Genomic DNA, 20,495 nt, shown 5'->3' with positions numbered 1-20,495 from the left:
ACTGCTTGGCTTGAGCTCAGGGGACACGGAGCAGAGAGCTGTATATGATGGAGTGAACCGGTCCATGGATGTGTAACACAAGACCAGCTGAGAATCTGAATGTTGTTCTGGGGCACATGTGAGTCTAGGATTGGTGCCAAGAGCATGTAAATGAACAACAAGCAAATATTGAAGGTGGACCACTTATTTCCCATTGCTAATTGCCTGCCCGGTTTTGAAACAGTCTGCAGTACACACGGTCACAGGAGAATGACCTGTGGGAGAGACACACGTTTAGAAGGAAGAGAAAGGACAAATGTACATTTTTATGGTTTAAAATTTTAATTGTTACCAAACAAAAATATCCACTCAAAATACAATTCAACAGTGCAACAGTCATCTGACAGCAGAGAAATGCAGAGAAAAGCAAAACTGCAAGTGACTGTGAATAAAGGGTGAATGTAGTCTCAAATCCTCAAAGACTTGTGTTTATTTCATCGACAAATAGATTATTCGTATTCAATTCTGATGTGTTTTAAAGATTAAGATGCTCATTTTACAATTAGCGCACATGTGTATATTGTCACCTGTTCTCCTTACAAAAATGTTCTTCCTCATGGTTAATGTTTCCCTTTGGTACCAGTTTTGGCTGTTCACATGAAGTATTTCATTTTTAAAACTCAGCATAAAATATAGAGTGCATCTGAAAAGATATTGAATATAACATACAAAGCAGAACACACAAGTTCCACATTTCAAAAGCCTCGATAACAAAAAAGAAAGATCAAATCCCTTATTAGTCTCTGTAAAGTCATTTATAAAGCTCCTACTGATCCTGTTAAGCATGGATATAATTGACCTTTCTTTTAAATTAAAATGTAAGCTTTTCCCCAAGACATGTCAAAGTGAATAGGAATTGTCCATGTTTTTCACTTTTGACCACGGGCACCATCGGAACTGAACTCACAAATATAAGAAAAATATGTCCCTTCACTTTTAAAATCCTAAGACCCAGAAACCAGAATCCATGGGATTTGTTTAGTAAAGAAGGGAATCTGTGGTTTTAGGTGTCCACTAAAGGAGAGCCAAAAATGTCCCAAATAATCTCAGAACCACAGCATCATTTTGCAAATAACAGAGCCAAGTCCTCAGATTGCACAGCAGATTGGTTCTTATTGCTGGAACGGGCCTAAACCATGCCTGGAACCCCAGATGTTACAGAGGAGGTGGACGGGAGGGACTCCTGACCTGTTCACATTGCGAAGGTGTGCAGAAACCAAGGTGAGCAGAGGACATGAATGCTCACACCCTGTGGCCCAGGTGCCTGTGATTCAGCCTTCTCATTAACAGGATTCCCAAATCTCCATCCTCCATGCAATCTTCAGAATGGTCAGCTAGGGGCTTAGTCCCTTGACTGATCAGATTTGATGAACACATTTCTGTACAACTTTCTCAAATCCTTGGTCGGCACATCCCACATTCTTGATGGAGCTGTCATGAGAATCAGGTGGGGGGCTTCTCTTGTCTCTCTTTAGCCTAATGGGTCAGAGACCACAGGGAACACAAGAAAAACCCAGGAAGGGCTGTGCAGCACCTGACAGGTTCTTTGTTAAACTGGCTACATATTATGTGTTCCCAGAAACTTCAACAGCATTACAAATCCTAACTCATCCAACATTATATAAAAATACTCTGGATAGATTGAGGTCTTTATACAGTATTACAACAGCGCGGCATGATGTAGCTGAAATGCACACGTGCATCTCCGCAAGGCACAGCTTGCAAGGAGGATCAGCTCCTGGATAGCTCCTTCTTTCTGTCTTTGTCAGGGGCCTCAAAGGTGAGAGCTGGAAACTGGGGTTTTCTTATTCCTGCCACATTTACAGTAATGTGGACTGAAAAAACAAAGGAGAAAGTCTTTAGGAAAGATTATGTAACTAGTTAGAAGAGGGTGTTCTGTTATTATTTAATAGTATAGCTGGTTTTGATCAAATACATTCATGCATAAACCCAACTCTAAGGTAACAACAATATCTGTCTCCAGGCTCATTTTTTATCTGTGTTCAGACCTTAGACAGGGGTGTTGCGGGAAGTCAGGGACCCTGAATGGAGGGACCAGCTGGGGGCACAGCAGAGGAACATAAATTGTGAAGATTTCATTTTGATATGGACATTTATCAGTTCCCCAAATTAATACTTTTATAATTTCTTATGCCTGTCTTCAATCTCTGAACATAAATTGTGAAGATTTCATTTTAATATGGACATTTATCAGTTCCCAAAATTAATACTTTTATAATTTCTTATGCTTCTCTTACTTTAATCTCTTAATCTTGTTACCTTTGTAAACTGAGGATGTACATCACCTCAGGACCACTACTGTGTTAACTGTACAAACTGATTATAAAACATGTGTGTTTGACCAATATGAAATCAGTGCACCTTGAAATAGAACAGAGTAACAGCGATTTTCAGGGAACAAGAGAAGACAACCATAAGGCCTGAATGCCTGTGGGGTCGGGCAGAATAGAGCCATATTTTTCTTCTTGCAGAGAGCCTATAAATGGACATGCAAGTAGGGAAGATATCACTAAATTCTTTTCCTAGCAAGGAATAATAATAATTAAGACCCTGGGAAAGGAATGCGTTCCTGGGGGGAGGTCTATAAACAGCCGCTCTGGGAGAGTCTGCCTTATGTGGTTGAGATAAAGACTGAGATACGCCCTGGTCTCCTGCAGTACCCTCAGGCTTACTAGGATTAGGAAACCCCGCCCTGGTAAATTTGAGGTCAGACTGGTTCTCTGCTCTTGAACCCTGTTTTCTGTTGTTTAAGATGTTTATTAAGACAATACATGCACCGCTGAACATATACCCTTTTCAGTCATTCTGCTTTTGCTCTTTGTCTTGTGATCTTTGTTTTTGCCCTTTGCCTTGTGATCTTTGTTCTCCTTTTTGCCCTTTGAAGCATGTGATCTTTGTACCTACTCCGTGTTCTTACACCCCCTCCCCTTTGAAACCCTTAATAAAAACTTGCTGGCTTTAAGGCTCAGGTGGGCATCACAGTCCTACTGATATGTGACGTTACCCACAGCGGCCCAGCTGTAAAATTCCTCTTTGTACTCTTTTTATTTCTCAGTTGGCCAACACTTATGGAAAATAGAAAGAACCTATGCTGAAATACTGGGGGCTGGTTCCTCCGATACAGGAGTTTGTTAGCAGTATAGCATTTAGGTTCTTTATGAACTTCTACTGAATTAACATATATTTGGAAATGAGCTGTTAACATGAACAAAAACCAGCAGAAATGATAAAATAATCCAGTGTGATTTTTAAAAGGGAAATGCTAACAAGTTTTAGTAATTTAGCACTAAGTAATTTTTGTAGAGTAAATAATCATGGATCACAATCAATGTGCTTAATTTGTAGCACTGTAAACCATACTTCTACTAGATTTTTTTTCGTATATAGAGACTAGGTATAATAACCCAACTTTTCATTATGAAAAATTATAAACAGAAAAAAATTAGAATCTAGGTACCTTAAATTTTTGCTGGTATAATCCTGCATGTTTATATGTTTGTTGGGTATTGATTTTCCTTGCACACCATTTAGACAACCCCCTTCCACCCACATTCCCCAAGCTAAAAACAAACGAAAACAAAAAGAAAAAAAACCTCTCCTAGCTGTTTATTTTTAATGTGACTGAAGCGGTAGAAGAGTCTTGATTTCAGAGGACTCCCTTTTCTTCCATTTTTTCCTGATGAGTTTGCAAATCTGACCCCTCATTGTTTTGGGGATAAAGAATGAAAGCATCACTCTCACTGTGTAAACAGACAGCAGTCAATGGAATAGAATCAAAGGGAAGAAAGCTGTTCCTCAGTATTTTTTATATATTAAAAATATTTAGAGCTCCATGTTCTTAATTCCTAGGTCATTATTGAGATTGCTTTTTAGTTGTTAAATTAGCTGTTATATCATTTTTTAAAACTACACAAGCAACACAAGACTATGTGTTCTAATTTTTAAAGAAAATCAAACAGTACAGAAGTCCCTGGCAAGAAAGTGATGGTCCTCCCTTCCCTACCCCTCTTCCCAGCCCATTTGTGTCCGTAGAGGGCATATATTATTATTTTACATCTTGTACTAAACATTCTCATATTCATATCTCTATCTTTTTAATGAAAAAATTTCAAACAATTAGAATTTGTGTAATGTGAATTTTTCTTGACATAACTCCTCACGTTAATATATTGGCTGGGTATTACTTTTACTTATACCCTATTTAAACACCCCCCTCCAAAACTCAATCTCTCTATCTTTATCTTCCTACTAATGTTTATTATCTATCATTTATTATCTATTTATCTATCCACCTATCTATCCAGACATTACCTATCATCTATCTATCATCTATCTATCTATCTATCTATCTATCTATCTATCTATCTCTATCATCTATTATCATTTATCTACTATCACTTATCTGTGATTATCATCTATTGTATCTATCTATCATCCATCTACCTATTATCTATCATCTACCTATTATCTATCATCTGTGTGTCATCTGTCTTCCTATCCAGCTGCAGAGAGAAACCACCTTTGGTTTTAGTTTTTTATAAATACTATAGCATGTTGTTCAGTGACATTTCACTTTGTAATCAGTCTTGAAAACCTGCCTATGCCATTCCATCTAGACAGACTTGATGTGTCCTCACTCTGTAGAGTAAGCCACACTGTTAATCCCCTGCTGCTGTACGTCCCAGCAATTTCCACTTTCCCATATCAGCAGTTCCTGCCTTTAGATCACTTCTGAGTCTTAGCACCTTACATGAAAATGCTTCTCTCTTCACAACCACATTAAAAAAAATAATGCATACTCTTATCTAGCTTTGGAGGGTTTTTTTTTACGTTAACCTTTTGTATCTACTTTGAATTTTTTGCTTATGATATTAGATGAGGATTTATTCTTATTTTTTTCCCTGTGAATATTCAATTTTCTCAACATCATTCTTTCCCCAGTGGTTTTAAATGTTGCTTTTATTTAGGGTGCATTGAATTTTGTACAGTACCTGCCAAGTTTTTCTACATCATCCACTGTCTCTGGTAAGGCAATACCCTTGGTTTCAGGCAAAAGCATCACGAGGCCACCACAGATGGATGCTAGGATACCTATGGAATAGGGGAAAGGTGTTACCGCCCCAGGAAGACACAGCTGGGCCCTCTCCCATGGGCCTGGTCACTCTGAAGCCACCATGTTGCTCACTGGAGTAGCTCTCAACCACAGCAACCTCTGCATCCCAGATCAATGCCCCAGCTCTCCCTTACCACAGCTTCAGAGGTTCTCTCCCTTCCTCAAACCCTGAGTAGCACCATGGCCCCTGTATACCTGGCAGCCATGTATTCACTCACACATCTCACAGTGATTGATTTCCTTCTTAGGGTCCAACACCCAAGGCCTCCTCTCCTGCATCGCAGGGAAACAGAAGTGCTGAGGGGAATCCCCTCTGTGCCTGCTCACTGACACTGTCACTTACCTGCTCCTCTCCCTCCGATTCCTCCTGTCACCTTACAGTGGAAAACTTGTCCTGGTGTCTACTCCGGGACCAGCCTTCTCCTAGGCCTGTCTCTTTGGGCTCCTCACTGTAGGGATCAACCCTTCCTCCGGTATCTCCAACCTATTGGGAGAAGCTTTCAAACACATTCAGACCTTTCCTGTTTGACCAGCCTTCTCTCAATCTCACCTCATCCTTCCATTACCATCCTTTCTTTTTCTGCTCTTTAGAGCCAAACTTCTTGAAAAGCCACCCTCCCCTATTTTCTCCACTTCTTTGTAGCCTAGTGGTGTGCTGGTAAATGTCTAACAACCCTCTTTGGGCAATCAAGCCCTGATTGGCAGCATCTGCCAATGTGCATGGTGTAAATGCTCCCACTGTGGGCCCTTCAGGCTAATGACACAACATCCCTGCCTGTGCCACTAGGAAGAGATGCAGGAGCCCCATCACTGGGGCTTCCACCATAAAGATGCAGCAGACACAATCTCGGGAACACAGGTAATACTGAAGATGTAGTAGCTGAATTAGGGACTGATGAGTGTTGGGTATTTATTGCCTCTGTTTCTCATATATTTCATATTCTTTACTTTTTGATGATATCTGTGCTTGATGACTGGCTTACAAAATTCTTGAAAATGTAGCTGATATGGTTTGGCTCTGTGTCTCCACCCAAATCTCATCTCGAATTGTAATCCCCACATGTTGAGGGAGGGACCTGGTGGGAGGTGACTGGATCGTGGGGGAAGTTCCCCCATGCTGTTCTCGTGATAGTGAGTGAGTTCCCATGAGATCTGATGGATTTATAAGTGGTAATTTTCCTTGCTCTTCTCTTACCTGCCACCATGTAGGATGTGCCTGCTTCCCCTTCCAGCATGATTGTAAGTTTCCTGAGGCTTCCCCAGCCACGTGAAACTGTGAGTCAATTAAACCTCTTTTCTTTATAAATTACCCAGTCTTGGGCAGTTATTTATAGCAGTGGCAAACGAACTAATATGGTAGCAGTTGGCCCTGGTGAGTGGGAGGTGCCAGCACCAGCATAGCACCATGCTCCAGGTCCTGCCTCTGCCTGCCCTCCTCTGGACTCAGCCTATATACTCCCTGGCTCTGCTCCAGTCAGGTTCCTTCTGCCTCTTGCTGGCCACCAGATCCACGTGTGCTACTTTCAGTCCTTAGGATGGACCTGGTCTTGTGCCCTCCTTCCTCGGGCTTCTCACTTGGTTTCCACTTCCTTGGCCACCTCCTCTCCTTCTGCCTAGGTCTGTCACTTTGCCACCCCTCAGGTCTCTGTCCTAGGCCTCTGCTTTCCTCTTGCTTTGTCCTGATTTTCTGGGGGCCTGGGCCACTCCCTCAGCTTCAACCGTTCTCTACTGCCAGGTGACTTCCAGCTCTTCATCCTGAGGCCACTCTTTCCTCCTGAGCTCAGCAGTGTTGAGCCTGCTGGTTTCTATTTCCACTTGAACTCTTCCAGGTGCCTCAAATTATGCACAGCTGACACAGAGCCCCATCACCCTGCAGACCCCCAGCCTTGCTGCTACAGTGCCTGTGCCACCTGCATTTCCCCAGGCACCTGGGCTTCTCAGCTCACCATGTCTTCTCCCTGTGCCCATCAGTGATCCCATCTTGCCCAGCTGGTTTCTAAGATGTTTACTTAATCTGTCCACCCTCTCCATTCCCATTGCTATCCCTTTATTAGAAGAAGCCACTGTGATCTCCTGATGATGACATCCTTGAATTGTCACCCCCAACATGGTCCCTCCAACCCACTTGCATATCTACCATCAGAGGGATGATGCTGGGGGGTCCTTCCAACCCACTTGCATATCTGTGTTTCTACAATGCAAGGCCAGCTCTGTCCACCTCAGGGTGAAACTGTCCAGTCACTTTCCACTGCTGAGTGTATAAAGAGCAAAGCCTTGGCATGTCCTTGAGGCCCTTCCAGATCCAGCCCCTGCCCTGCCCTGGCACTGCCTCTCTTCAGGCCCAGCTCACAACTGCACTCCATCCTCTAGCACCAGGTGCTTGAGGATGCAGCATCCTCTTGCTTTGAACTTTCCACTGCCTGGAGCACAGGCAGCCCCTCTCAGCCTAGACATTGCTTCCTTCCTCCCTGGCCTGCTCCCTTCCACTCAGGGGTCAAGGGTCCCTGTGACCCTTCTCATAGGAGCCTCTGCTTTCAAGGTCTCAGCATTTATCACATTCTGTTGTCACTGAGTTTTTAGAAATTTGGCTGTCTCCCCTCGCAGTCTCAGGCCCTGCCTGCCTGCCACTGGGCTGTGGGCTGCAGTCCTGAAGGTCATGTGTCCTGTCTCCTGGACTACTCTGTCTTTGCTGGACGGTGGCACTTTCTGCTTTTCCATGCTGACCACAGAATTAACACTCAGCTTGATGACCAAATCCCATACAATAATTTGAGGTGATCCTGTATTGAGGTCACTGGTATCAAGTGGTAGAAGCTGACTCTCTGTCCCTCACACTGTCAAAGGACTTTTGCATGAACCAGAAGGTCTGTCCTCATGGGCTCAGTATTTTCATTCAAATTTCAACTGCTGAACAATAAATGAAAAACATTCTCTACCAGAAGCAAGGAAGCAGAGGTAGAGAAAGGTTTGGGGGAGAAAGGGGCCAACCCATATCCTTTACTGCAGAGGAGGGCACAGGGGAAGTGTGTGAAACCCAGGCAGGACAGTTGGAGCAGCCCTGGAGAAGTGGGACACTGAATTCCCCAAGGTCTCTCCTAGACTGTGATTCTGTCCCTTCACAAGTCCTATGGAAGATGGAGGTAGGAGGAGGGGTGCGCTCGAGGGACCTGGAGGAGGTGATGGAATGTGTGCCCGGGGTACTGCGTCCCCTACTCCCTCCGCATGGATTTTTAGCATCAAGCCAATGAAGATATGATATCAATAGAGAGAGAACACCAGAAATACAGTTAGATATTAGGCTTATTTTTGTTATTTTTTATTATTTATTTTAGAGATAGGTTCTTACTCTGTTGCCCAGGCTGGAGTGCAATGGCGTGACCATAGCTCACTGCAGCCTTGATCCTACTGCCTCAGCATCCTGAGTAGCTTGGACTACAGGCACCCATGGATCACCACGCCTAGCTAATTTTTTAATTTTCGTCGAGGCAGTCTTGCTATGTTGCCCAAGCTGGTCTTGAACTCCTAGGCCCAAGCAGTCCTCCCATTTTGGTCTTACAGGAGTGAGCCACTGCACCTGGCCCTCATTTTTAAACATATTGAATATTTAATTTAGTCCCCTGAAAATTATTGGTTATGTTCTCCAATACCATAAGAGTTTCATAGCATTTAACTCAGAACCCAAAGAATGCTAATTGAATATTATTTATCACCACCCTTTAATATAAAGTAAATTAAAACCATTCATTATAACTGAATTGGCTCCTCAAAACTGAAATAGTTATTATAATAAGATGAAATGAATATCATAATTATCAATGAAATAGTTATTATAAGATGAATGACTATCATTATCATTATCATTATCAAACCTAATATTTATTATAGGTTTCTTTTAATACAAAGAATGTAGATGGAGGCTCTTAAGAACAGCAAATGAGTTCTTACCGAAGATGATCAGAGGTAGTTCTAGCCACACGGCTGCTAGCCGAAAGAGCAGAAACGGGGCTATGATTCCCCCAAAATCACACAGACCTGAACAGAGCGAAACTCCGAAGTTTCTGTTGAATGAAAAGTAATTTTAAGTGAAAACTATTTCAACAAGTGACTTCAAGATAATCAACATATTCAGACATATTAAAAAACCAAAGGAAGTGTGAAGATACTTTGCATTTTCTAACCTTGAAAACGACTACTCTTGTGAACTCTAAGCAAAACATTTCCATTCTGCACATTTCAGTGAGGCTAGTGAGGAAGTCTCCAGCGTGGGTGGAGGGTGCTATCCATCAACCCACTGCCCTGCCTGCTCTGGGTCACTTTGTGCCACTTCGGTTTCCTCATATGAGGGGGAAGTGTGCCCAGGGAATGCTTCCCCAGCAGAGGAGGTCGATTTGCACCAATCTGTGCACACTGTTTCATTTCGTCCTTCATAACCAGCTGCTCACCACTGCAATGCATGTAATGCAGTCAAAGAGAGGCCATAGTCTTGCAGCAGGTGACGCTGATGGATGCAGACGTAACCCACAGTCTAAGCAAGGGCACCTAGAGGTCTTCTGGTTCCAAGTCAAGTGCCTTTCCTCGAAACCGTAACAGTGCGTGAAGATATTAATATGAGAAATACTTCTATCACCAAATGCAGCAGGCAGCAATGCAGAAAGCAGTGATAACTGACAGCATATCTTCTTTACTGGCTGGATTCAGCCCAGGCTAATATATCACTGAGCTAAGGAAACGATTTCATAGTTTTTAACTAAATCAACTTAAAACACTGGTCTACAGAGTTACTTAAGAGAAACTATAATGTTTGTTAGAATTACCGTAATGTTGTTGGGTACAATTCTGAATTTACCAAATAAACAATTTCAAAGGCCATGGTTATCCCTAGTCTTCCCAGGGTAGCCACTGTGGTCCTCAACCATGCTATTCCTGCAAACACAGAAAGTTTGAAAGGGAGGAGTTAGGGGTCTGATTTCATTAACATTTTACAGAACAACAAAAGGTATTTGCTTAGTGGCCCCCAGTCTGAAGTCTTTGCCAATTTTAAGTACAAATGATAGAACTTTCTAATAGCGTAACCAAATTTCAACAACAATGAAACTAGATGATAGCTAATATTTTGGAGCGCTAGATGCCTTTCTGAGCAGGTTGGATTATAGGAAGTACAATTCAAGAACCATTTGTTGAGCATGAGTAGCCACTACATTGGAACACTGTTCCAGGCAATGACCTCCTAGAGAGCCGGAGCACACTGGCGTTTTGTCCAGGAGGTAGTTTCCAGTCATGCCTTTGAGCCACCACGTTCCCACAGCTGGTGCCCAGCTGTTCTTTCTGTGCATACCTTGTGGTGGTGACACAAGGAATAGCCGTTCCCAGCACACCAGGGGAGCTCCTCACGTGAGCTGACCTTGGTTTCTAGAGTGGAGCAAGCTCTGAGGACTGGGATCTTTGGAAGGGGACATCTATTCTGTGTGTTACCACTAAGGCAATTGTCACTCATTGTCTTCTTCATCCCCCATTGTACTATTTCCCTCAATAAACCATCCAGAAGGAGCCACATTCATCAATGCTAATTGGTTCATCCATTTTAAAATGAACTGTTTTAGGACTGCTTTGGTTGTATGAAGAAATTTTCCTTTCCTCCCTACTAACTGGTGGGAAATGCCAAACATTCTATATTAAATATTTTATTTCTTTTATGTTTTAAGGGCAGAGGAGTTAACCATTTTTACTCTAAAAAGTCACTGCTCTAGCTTTCCTAGAAGTTGTGCAATTGATGTCATCCTTTCCTAGGGGATTTAGTATTGAGGACATATGTCTGCATGAACAAGACCATATCTGCTCTCCAAAGCAAAACGAAGCAAGTCCAGTGTTCATGTGCCTTTCATTTTCCGTTTATACCCAACACGTATGCTCATTTAGCACTAAATAGTCCTCCTGTTTTCTAGGGGAATTATTGAACCTTCCTGAATATATAATTTTTTAGTAGAAATAAATGAGGATGAAAGAAGAGAATCAAGCTCAGTAGACTTCCGTGTGTTCTCTCTAGAGAACAGCCAACTCAAAAAAAAAAAAAAAAAAAAAAAAGCTAAAATTCATTAAATAAAACAATTGCCCAGGAGCACAAGTGTAAGAAAAAGATGGCTCAAGAATTCAAGCCATTTCTGGGAGTCTGCAGTTTACATATTTTGACTGCAAACTGGCCAAAGACATCCTGGTGCACTTGATGTTTTTCCCACATAAGAACCCTTGTAGCTGTCACGTTAACAGTTACATCAGGCAGTGAGGAGGCCAGGGTTGCACTGATGTGCTGGGCCACTGTCTGCTCTGGAGCAGAAGGTTTGTCAACACGTGTTATTTAGGCTTTGCTTCTTTATGAAGGCCAAGAAAAGGGGGAGTGGAGACTAGGTAATGCATTCCACCCCATCTTTCAATGAGCATGTGGTACTGGGAGGGGAAAGTGGGAGCAGAGGTTCAGATTCCCTGGGTCCCAGCCCAATGGGACCATCTCTTGCCACTCCCAGGCTGCAGTGAAGGCTGCCTGCTACCTAGGAAACAGCTTCACTATCCAGGTTGGGTTCCTCCATTGTAGGTTTCTTTTCACTAAATCAGGATTGCTCTAAAATTGAGTCCCACTGACAAATTCAAGGGCAATTTGGGTTTATAACCGAGGCAAGGTGTTTCATGGAAAAATCCAAACAAAAGCCAGAGACCAAATTAAAACACACACACACACACTCCTACCATGATAAACATATGTGATTAACTCAGATAAATAGCCAGTCAATTCAGTAAAACATTCAGAAAACGCCAAGTTGCCCCATTTGTGGAGATGTGGTCTGTCCTGAACATTGACCTTAATCTGAAAGACTCCCAACTCTTTTCCAAGCGGCAGAGTCCAGTATCAAACTACACTGGAACAGAGATTTTGTTGAAATGTGTAACCAAAGAAAAGTTTCTAAGGCATTGCATGGTTCATTAACTAAAAGTGAAAAGAAAACTATTAGGAAGTATGAATAAATATATACACACAAAAAAATTCTTGATTCCAGTAATAAGCTAAATTCATTTTGAGGTGGCCATAGATGTCTTTTGGTAGCAATGACAAAAACCACAGGGCAATTTAAAAATGAGTACTGAAACTAAAATTGTCTTCCACAGAGTCATATGAGAACAAAGAAAATGTTTTCTTCTGAATGTGGATTTGGTCAAGCTACTAGAGATTATTGGGAATAATACCTCAATTACTGAAGAAAGGATGCAGGACTTAAACAAAACTTTGTATGTTCTCTGAATGGATCATCTACTCTGAGTTCTGAAATAAAGTGTAGTGAGAAATTCTAGTAAAAATGTCTAAATTAAGATACATGAATTCACTTTTCAATTAAAGAAAAATAAAAGTGGAAGACAAGTTTTCCAGTTCAAGAAGACGACTTATCCAAACTGCTAGGTTTGTGGCCATCCTAAAGAAACTCAAATTAAAGATGGCAGACAGGTATGGATAAAGAAAGGTCTTTATTTTCCAGACATTAATGAGCGTTAAAAAAATTTGGGCTAGAAGCAGTGAGTCTGAGATGAGAATGCAGCCAGAAATACTATTTCTTCTTCCAGAATTCCATTCTTTAGACCATGAAAAGTTGGGTCAAGTGGAGGGAAAGCTGATTAAAGTGTTTGCTGTGAGACAGTTTTAGAGCTGGTTTCTCCAAAAACTCATCTGTATTCTCCCCAGAGGCTGGCGACCTACTGCTGACGTCAGGAATGGCTGAGCAGAAAAGCCTTTCTCGTGCTAATTAACCAGTCGCTGGAATCAAATCCAATGGGTCTTTAAATTGGAAGGACTCAAGGGAGGATCCTCTGTTAATATTTGGAACTCAGTTTAGGGATTTGAAATGTATTCTTGCCAGTCAGTCATGACTGACATGACTATAAAAGCAGCCAAGTCTGCAGAAGGTAAAAATAAAATGTGTCTAGAATAAGAGCAATTCGTTTTCAGTCTTGCTGAGAACAATTCTAAAGCTTCAATCAGGAAATTATATCTATAAAATAAAACAGGTTAGACAAGGGAGAACAGTCTGTTCTTGGTGTTATATTTTCCAATACATGAAAGTATTCTCTACAAAATAGTTTTATGACTATCTGGCTAGTTACTTCTATCTTGATTTGGACACACAGCCTTGAATGCTTTCTGGGGTCATTCTGAATGCAACAGTCATTAAAGTTATCCCAATCAATCTAGGACCAGAGAAAATCTTCTAGAGTAAAGTATATATATATATCATGAAATGAGGGGACACACTTAAGTCATGCATCTTTCTCTCTGCATTTCTAATTTCATATACAATGAATATTTCATTCATTCCTAGTCCACATATGATGAGAACAGAAGACTTCATCTCAGGGAGCTACAGTTTTATGTTATATCCAAAGTACCAAAGTAAAATAGAACAGTAACATCTCCAATGTTTGCGATTTTTCGCTCTTCTTAAATTATACAATTTTGAGGGCAGGAATTATGTCTATTTTGTGCACCTTTCCATCCCCCTCCTAGTTCAGTGGCTGGCAATTAGTCAATAATAAATAGATATGTATTAAGAGATAGCTATTGTACAGATCGTCCAACTCTTAGAATATGTTAATTCCATGTAGTGGGTTGAACAGTGTCTCCCAAAATTCATGTCTACCTGGAACCTCAAGGCTGCCACATTTGGAAATAAGGTCTTTGCAGATGTAATTAGTCAAAGTGACACTGACACAAGCAGAGAAGAGAATGTCCTGTGAATATGGAGGCAGAGATAGGAGTGACGCCGAGGAGCTGCAGGGATTGCCAGAGAGAGGCATGAAGAGACCCTCCCCGAGAACCTCTGGACATAAGCACCCTTGGATGCCTTGATTCTAGACTCCCAGCCTCCACACCCCTGAGAGCATAAATGTCTGTTTTTTCAAGCCGGTGAGTTTGTGGTACTTATTACAGCAGCCCTGGGAAGTGAATGCACTCAAGGAAAACAAGAGAAATGTAAATAGGTGGTTGCTGTTTATCATCGAACATTCCAACATGTCAGGGGACTTGTACATTATGTGTGTGTGTGTGTGTGTGTGTGTGTGTGTGTGTTCTGAATATTGGCATTCCTGTAATTTTATTCAAATAGGGTATACCTGGTGTTTTAAGAATTCATAAACCTTCATTTAATTAATAAACTCATCTGTAAATGTCTGACTATTCTGATTCCCACTATATTATCCATTTCTTGGCTGGTCCTCAGAGGATTCTCAAAGAAAGACAGCCTTTCTTGTGCAGACACAAAGGACGCCTGGAGAATCCAGCTTTCTCTGTAATCCCCACTTCGCCCCCTCTGGAAGAGGGAAAAGATGAACTTGCTCTACTTCACATATCCCCCGGGATGTGAATCCCTCCTCTTCCCAGTCCTTGGTGTGCTCTAGGGTAAGGATCTTCTGGGTGCTGCCCACCACACATCAGGAGTCACGGCACCCTCTACTTCCTTCTAGCCTGCACCCCATCTACCAGGCATGGAGCTCTGAAAAATTTAACTCTGCAACATCTCTGAAATGAAATGACCCTCTCTCATCTAGGCCTGACTGCCCCAGTTGTAACTCCTGCTCTCAGCATCTCCCCCTGCTTATAGCCATCTCTAAACTGTTGCAGTTATGCCAAGCTCACTCCTCCTCCACAAGCTCACAGGACCACCTGCAGGGCCGGTCATGCTAGTGACAGATCATTTCTCAGGCTCGTTGCCTGGATTTCAGTCACAGCAGTGAACCCTCAGTTCCTGCATGCACAAAGGTGTTTCATACTTCTGGAAACTCTTCTCTAGTTTGGAAACATCCGTCCTCTCTCTCCCTGATATCTGGCACATTTGAGTCTTCACGCATGTTTAGTTCTCATTGCTGGGAACCTTTTCTTGAATCTCCTTCTGGATTGATCACTCCTCCCCAATCTATTTTTTTATATTTCTAAATCTTCTAAATAATTTAATTAGTTTCTAAATCTTGCAAATAATTCATGACAATAAGAATCGTGACAGTATTAAAGTATCTGTATCCCTTAATAGATTGTGAACTATTCGAAGTCAAGAACTGCATTCTTCTTCTATGTGTAACCTCAGCATTTAGCATGGTGCCAGCAGCATGACAGAGGCTCAGGAAATAAGTTAAACAACATCAGAGATATCACAAAAGTAAGTCACATAAAGATGATTAACAGAAACCACATCACTATCAGCTAGATTGGGCACAATATCTATTTCATTCATAAATGATCCTAGCAATTGAGAAAAGAGAATCATCTACAGAACCAATCTCTTACTTCAAAATTTTTACGCTGATTAAGCAGAAAATGGAGTGACATCACGAAAGCTTGCCTGGTGCCAAGACTGTGATTCTATTGCACATTTCCTAAGAACAAGTGGCTCCCTATACTTGATTGTGGATTTAGGTGTTTTCAAGTCCTTTGGCTGCCAAACAGATGTGGGGTAAGATTACCTTCTGGTAAGAATGCAGTGACAAGGCAAGCCACCCCTGCCACTATATTGCTTGCCGCAAAGGGGAGGCGTCGTCCAAGGCGCTCAATGGTTAGCAAGATCAAGAGAGCTCCCGGCAGTTCCACCACGCCCGAGATGAAAAAGTCTATATAGAGGTTGCCTCCTATAATTCCCAGGCGCATGACAAGTCCTTGATACACCACTGCGCTTGTGAACCTGTAGCAACATTGAAAGACACCAGAGAACAAGTAAGAGATACTTCAAGCTGATTTGAAGGAAGGGATGTGTTGTAAATTTAACGCAAGCTTTTAAATCCAACACAAGTCAAACTTACCAAGCAAACATAAGAATAAGTGTGCATTTCCTCATTTGGGGAGTTCTCACCAGATCTAAAAAGGATGGATTACTAACTTCCTCATCTGTAACAGTGATCTATATAAGAAAAGCAGATTTCAGTAGCAATAGACAGAAAAAAAAAACACCTGCGTAGTATAGACTTGTCATTAACCAGAATCAAATGATCTTACTGAAGTGACTAGGGGCTTTCATAATATCTTAAAACCTGACAATTAAAACACTTCTGCTCTGGCATTTAGAACACATCAAATTCTCAAAGATAGGACTGCTGCACTGAGAATCTGTTCTTAGGATAATTTCAGTACTTTATGTTAAACTGCTCTGTGTGTTCTAAAGTAAAATACACATGCACATTTATTACACTGGGGGAAATGAGAATCAGGGTGGGTGAAGCAAGTGGGATCCAACCAGTTAAGGGTTTCTTTATAAACTAAATCCTCAAATCTGACTTTCACAAACAAAATATAGTAATGTTAAGTTTAAGAGCAAGCACCAAAGGTATTATTTTGCTTTTGTCCATTTATTGTAATCTAGCATCGTTTTGATCCAGAAAAATTCAGCTCATCTCTAGCTGGCCATCCAAGAAGTTGGTCTTTTCAGTTCAATTCAACAAATACTGCTATTGGCCAACTACATACAAGACATTGAAAAAAGTGAAGCTGGAGAGGACACCCCTGATCCCCACACCCTGCCTCCAGTCTAACATGTGGAAGCATCAGAGCATGATCCCCTGCAGTGACCATAGCTCCAGTTTCCTGTGCTTGTCAGTCTCTTACCTCTGCATGGAGGGCTCTTTGACTTCCTCAGTCCTGATTTTACCTCCGCTGGGAAGCCTTTCCTAGCCTCAGATAGAACTGATGGCTCCCAAATTCTGCCTCTACTCCCCGGACCTCTATCCTAGCGCCTGTACAATAGCACTCCCCTGTGGGTCTGGAGCTCTTGGAAGGCAGGGAGTGCATTGTCACACCAAGCAAAGTGCCTGGTGTTCAACAACTGTTTGTGTAATGACTAAGTGCTGAAGCAAGAAGTCAAGTGCCCTGGTCGCATCTGCTCCTCAGTGTTGTCCTCGGTTTCTCTCCTCCTATTAAACAAAAATGCTGGCTACTAAGGACAAGACCCCTGCTGTCTATTTGTACAACTCCAAATTTGGCCCAGATTGAATGAAAATCTAGGCACATTTTCCCCAAAGCTTTGAGCCAAAGTCTTTCTACCAGTAATCACAGGAATTTGACTTAGAGCATATGCACACTGATAGTACCTTGTCAATCACAGATTCTAAACAGTAAATTTAATAGGTCAACCAAAGCTTGATATCTTATGCCTATCCTTGCTCCAAGGAAAGTCACACACACACAAAAGTAGACTGCGAAATGAATGCCTTTGGTCACTTTCTTTTCCAAAGTCTTCACAATCCTCTATTTCTTCTATACCAAGACACATTGGTTTTCTACATTTTAATATCTCTTAATTGGAAGGTGTCCTATAACTGAGCTGATAAGAAAGAAATGTGTCCCAGTTTAAACAACATGGTTTCCTTTACTTAGTGGTACATAAAATGACTATGTGTCTTAAAATCAATAGTGTCTAGAGTCAACAAAACAATAGTTTCCATGACAATCGCTGTGGAAGACTGCTGATTGATTCCACCATCCATTCTTCCCTTCCCTCTTTTGAGAATACGTAGAATTTTAGTTGGGCATGTGGCAGCCTAGTGAGAGTCATTTTTTCTATCCTCTCGTTCAACTGTGAGTTGCACTGTGATTAAGACCTCAGCAATGAGGTGGTTGCGGGGGTCATGTGTGTAAGTTCTAGGTCTCCGCATTTAAAAAGGTAATAACTTGCTGGAAAAAGATGCCGGTGAGCTTCAACCATACAACCTGTGTAGGCGATGGTGGAGATGCAAGATAAATGGAACTCATGGAGCAGAGCTGCCTCGCTAGAGCTGGGCTGCTCACCTCTGGGTGGGTGTGCTAGAGAGAAAGACACTTTTATCTTTTGCATCACTGTATTTTCGGGGCCTTGTTTCATTAGCAAGTTGACCTGGATCTTAACTAATATAATGTCTATTAAGATGACCCCTGAGCTAACCTTCTAAATTTGAAGACCCACATGAGGGATTTTTCTGTGTCTACCTTAAACTTTGCTGCTCAAAAAACAGGACAGGAATATCAAAAGTGAAAGATAAGAACTTGATATATTACAAAAATTTATTATGGTATAGTTTGTTGCCAAAATGTTTTCTATAATTCATTTCTATGTGTTAATACATTAAAATGGCTAGTGTTCGTGGAGTGTGTGATATTAGATTCTGGACTAAGCACTTTATGTGGATTATTTTAAGTCTCATCAAAGCTCTATAAAGTTAGTACTTTTGTTAATCTTATTCTATAAATAAGGAAAACAAGGCTTAGGACTTTAAGGAGTGAATAGTAGACAGGTAAACCAGCCAGGAATTGAAACCAGGCAACTGATTGCTGAGCCTATGCTCCTGATCCCCACACGGCACTGCTGAATATATTTCATTCTAGAAACATTCTTGATAGTTAATGGTCACATCTAAATATTTTTAAAGAAAGACACTGTGCACTTGACCTAAAACTGAATCTTTAATTAAAACATTGTTCTATGAAAAAAATTTGACTAGATAATTTAGATTTTAAAGATCTTTAAATTCAGGATTAAAACCACCCGTCCTGCGAGGTTTCTGCATGAAAGTATCACCACCAACTTGTTCCCATGAGTTTTTCCTTTTACTGAGGGCTTTTCCACAACTCAGACTTGGGGCTGCCGGGCAGTGTCAGTCTCAGACTCTTCTCTCTCCACGGATTCCCTGACAGGATCCCTTGTCTACATACCAACACCACTGTCCATTCAGCACACACAGGTGGCAATACTTTTTTCTTTGCTTTTCAAAAGAAATATTCACAGCAATTTATTACTAGCTCTCTTTTATTTCCTCTTCAGACTTCTGCTGAGAGCTATGACTTCTATCCACCAGCTATGAGTCTGAACAAATTCACTCTCACTCAAGTTTCCAGTTCCGACATCCCAGAGTTGAAGGGAAATCCTACATCACGTATTTCAAGATCTCTGGTCAGTTCAGGTAGATAGTTTGACATTTTAAAAAAATTAAAAAAAATTTTTTTTGAGATAGGGTCTCTCTCTGTCACCTAGGCTGGAGTGTAGCGGTGTAATCATGACTCACTACAGCCTCAACCTCCCTGGCTCAAGCAATCCTCCCACCTCAGCCTCCTGAGTAGCTGGTACCACAGGTGCATGCCACAGCACCTGGCTGCTTATTATTATTATTATTATTAGTATTAGTAGTAGTAGTAGTAGTAGTAGAGACAGGTTCTTGCTGTGTTGCCCAGGCTGGTCTTGAACTCCTGGGCTTGAACAATCCTCCTGACTTGGCCTCCCAAAATGTTGGGATTACAGGCATTAGCCATCATGCCCAGCCTAATTTGATGTTTAAACACATTTGTAGATTTTTCGGTTGTTCATGATTCTTCACTGTCTTTAAGTGATAAAATAAAGGAGCATCTCTTGCTTTCATGTTAGCTCTGTAGATAATTGCCTTTCTCTGGCAGATCTCCAGTCACTCAATGACCATAGAATTATGACATGTTAGATTTTGACAAGAAAATAAAGATCTTATGTATTAACCCAGAGGTTGGCGAACCTTTTCTGCAAAGAGCTATATATTAAATATTTTTGGTTTTGTGAGCTCTAAGACCTCTGTTGGGACTACTTAACTTTACCATTGTAGTGTGGAAACAGTCATAGACAATACATAAATGGCTTCCAATAAAACTTTATTTACAAAAACAGGTTGCCTGCATGTCTGGCCTCCAAGCTGTAGTTTGCTGACCCCTGAATGAGAGGCTTAGTGCTGGAGCAACTTGTACAGATACTACTATCATTCCTATTACAGAGAGAAAGAAGTTGAGGTGGAGGAAAGCTATGTACCTTACCCAAGGAGGACACACAGACAGTAAGAAGATGAACCAGGAGGTTGATAGCAAAGTCTGTATTTTTAACCATTATGCTGTAATGTGTCTGCAGTATGTAGAATAAAATATTTATTTTTTATAAGTATGCCGTATCATTTCATTAATTACTTTCTTCTTTTCAGCTACAAATATTCTCTGAAAATTAAAAATTAAGCCTACATTGGGAGGCCAAGGCGGGCGGATCATGAGGTCAGGAGTTTGAGACCAGCCTGGCCAACATGGTGAAACCCCATCTCTACTAAAAATACAAAAAATGCTGGGCTTGGTGGTGGGCATCTGTAATCCCAGCTACTTGGGAGGCTGAGGCAGGAGAATCGTTTGAACCTGGGAGTCAGAGTTGCAGTGAGCTGAGATTGTGCCATTGCATTCTGGCCTGGGTGTCAGGGGGAGACTCCGTCTCAAAAAAAAAAAAAAAAAAAAATTAAGCCTACATTATTTTCGTAACAAAAGAAAAGCTCACTT

The 20,495-nt window shown here is 41.5% G+C and overlaps 1 protein-coding gene across 1 annotated transcript in view; it reads right to left on the bottom strand.

Annotated features, from left to right (window-relative positions):
- Positions 1-302: 302 nt before the first annotated feature.
- The window catches only part of SLC22A3 (solute carrier family 22 member 3), a 106,030-nt gene continuing 85,837 nt past the window's right edge, over positions 303-20,495 (bottom strand). Inside the window, exons 6-11 of the mRNA XM_030809930.1 lie at positions 15,998-16,095; positions 15,665-15,879; positions 9,988-10,096; positions 9,119-9,231; positions 5,052-5,151; positions 303-1,874 (exon numbers count right to left, since the gene is read on the bottom strand). Coding sequence (XP_030665790.1) covers positions 1,814-1,874; positions 5,052-5,151; positions 9,119-9,231; positions 9,988-10,096; positions 15,665-15,879; positions 15,998-16,095 — 696 coding nt within the window. The 3' untranslated portion in view covers positions 303-1,813. The remainder of the gene's footprint in view (positions 1,875-5,051; positions 5,152-9,118; positions 9,232-9,987; positions 10,097-15,664; positions 15,880-15,997; positions 16,096-20,495) is intronic.

Source organism: Nomascus leucogenys, chromosome 3 (genome assembly GCF_006542625.1).
Source record: "Nomascus leucogenys isolate Asia chromosome 3, Asia_NLE_v1, whole genome shotgun sequence".
Taxonomy (NCBI): Eukaryota; Metazoa; Chordata; class Mammalia; order Primates; family Hylobatidae; genus Nomascus; species Nomascus leucogenys.
This window is presented reverse-complemented; position numbering and strand designations above follow the sequence as displayed.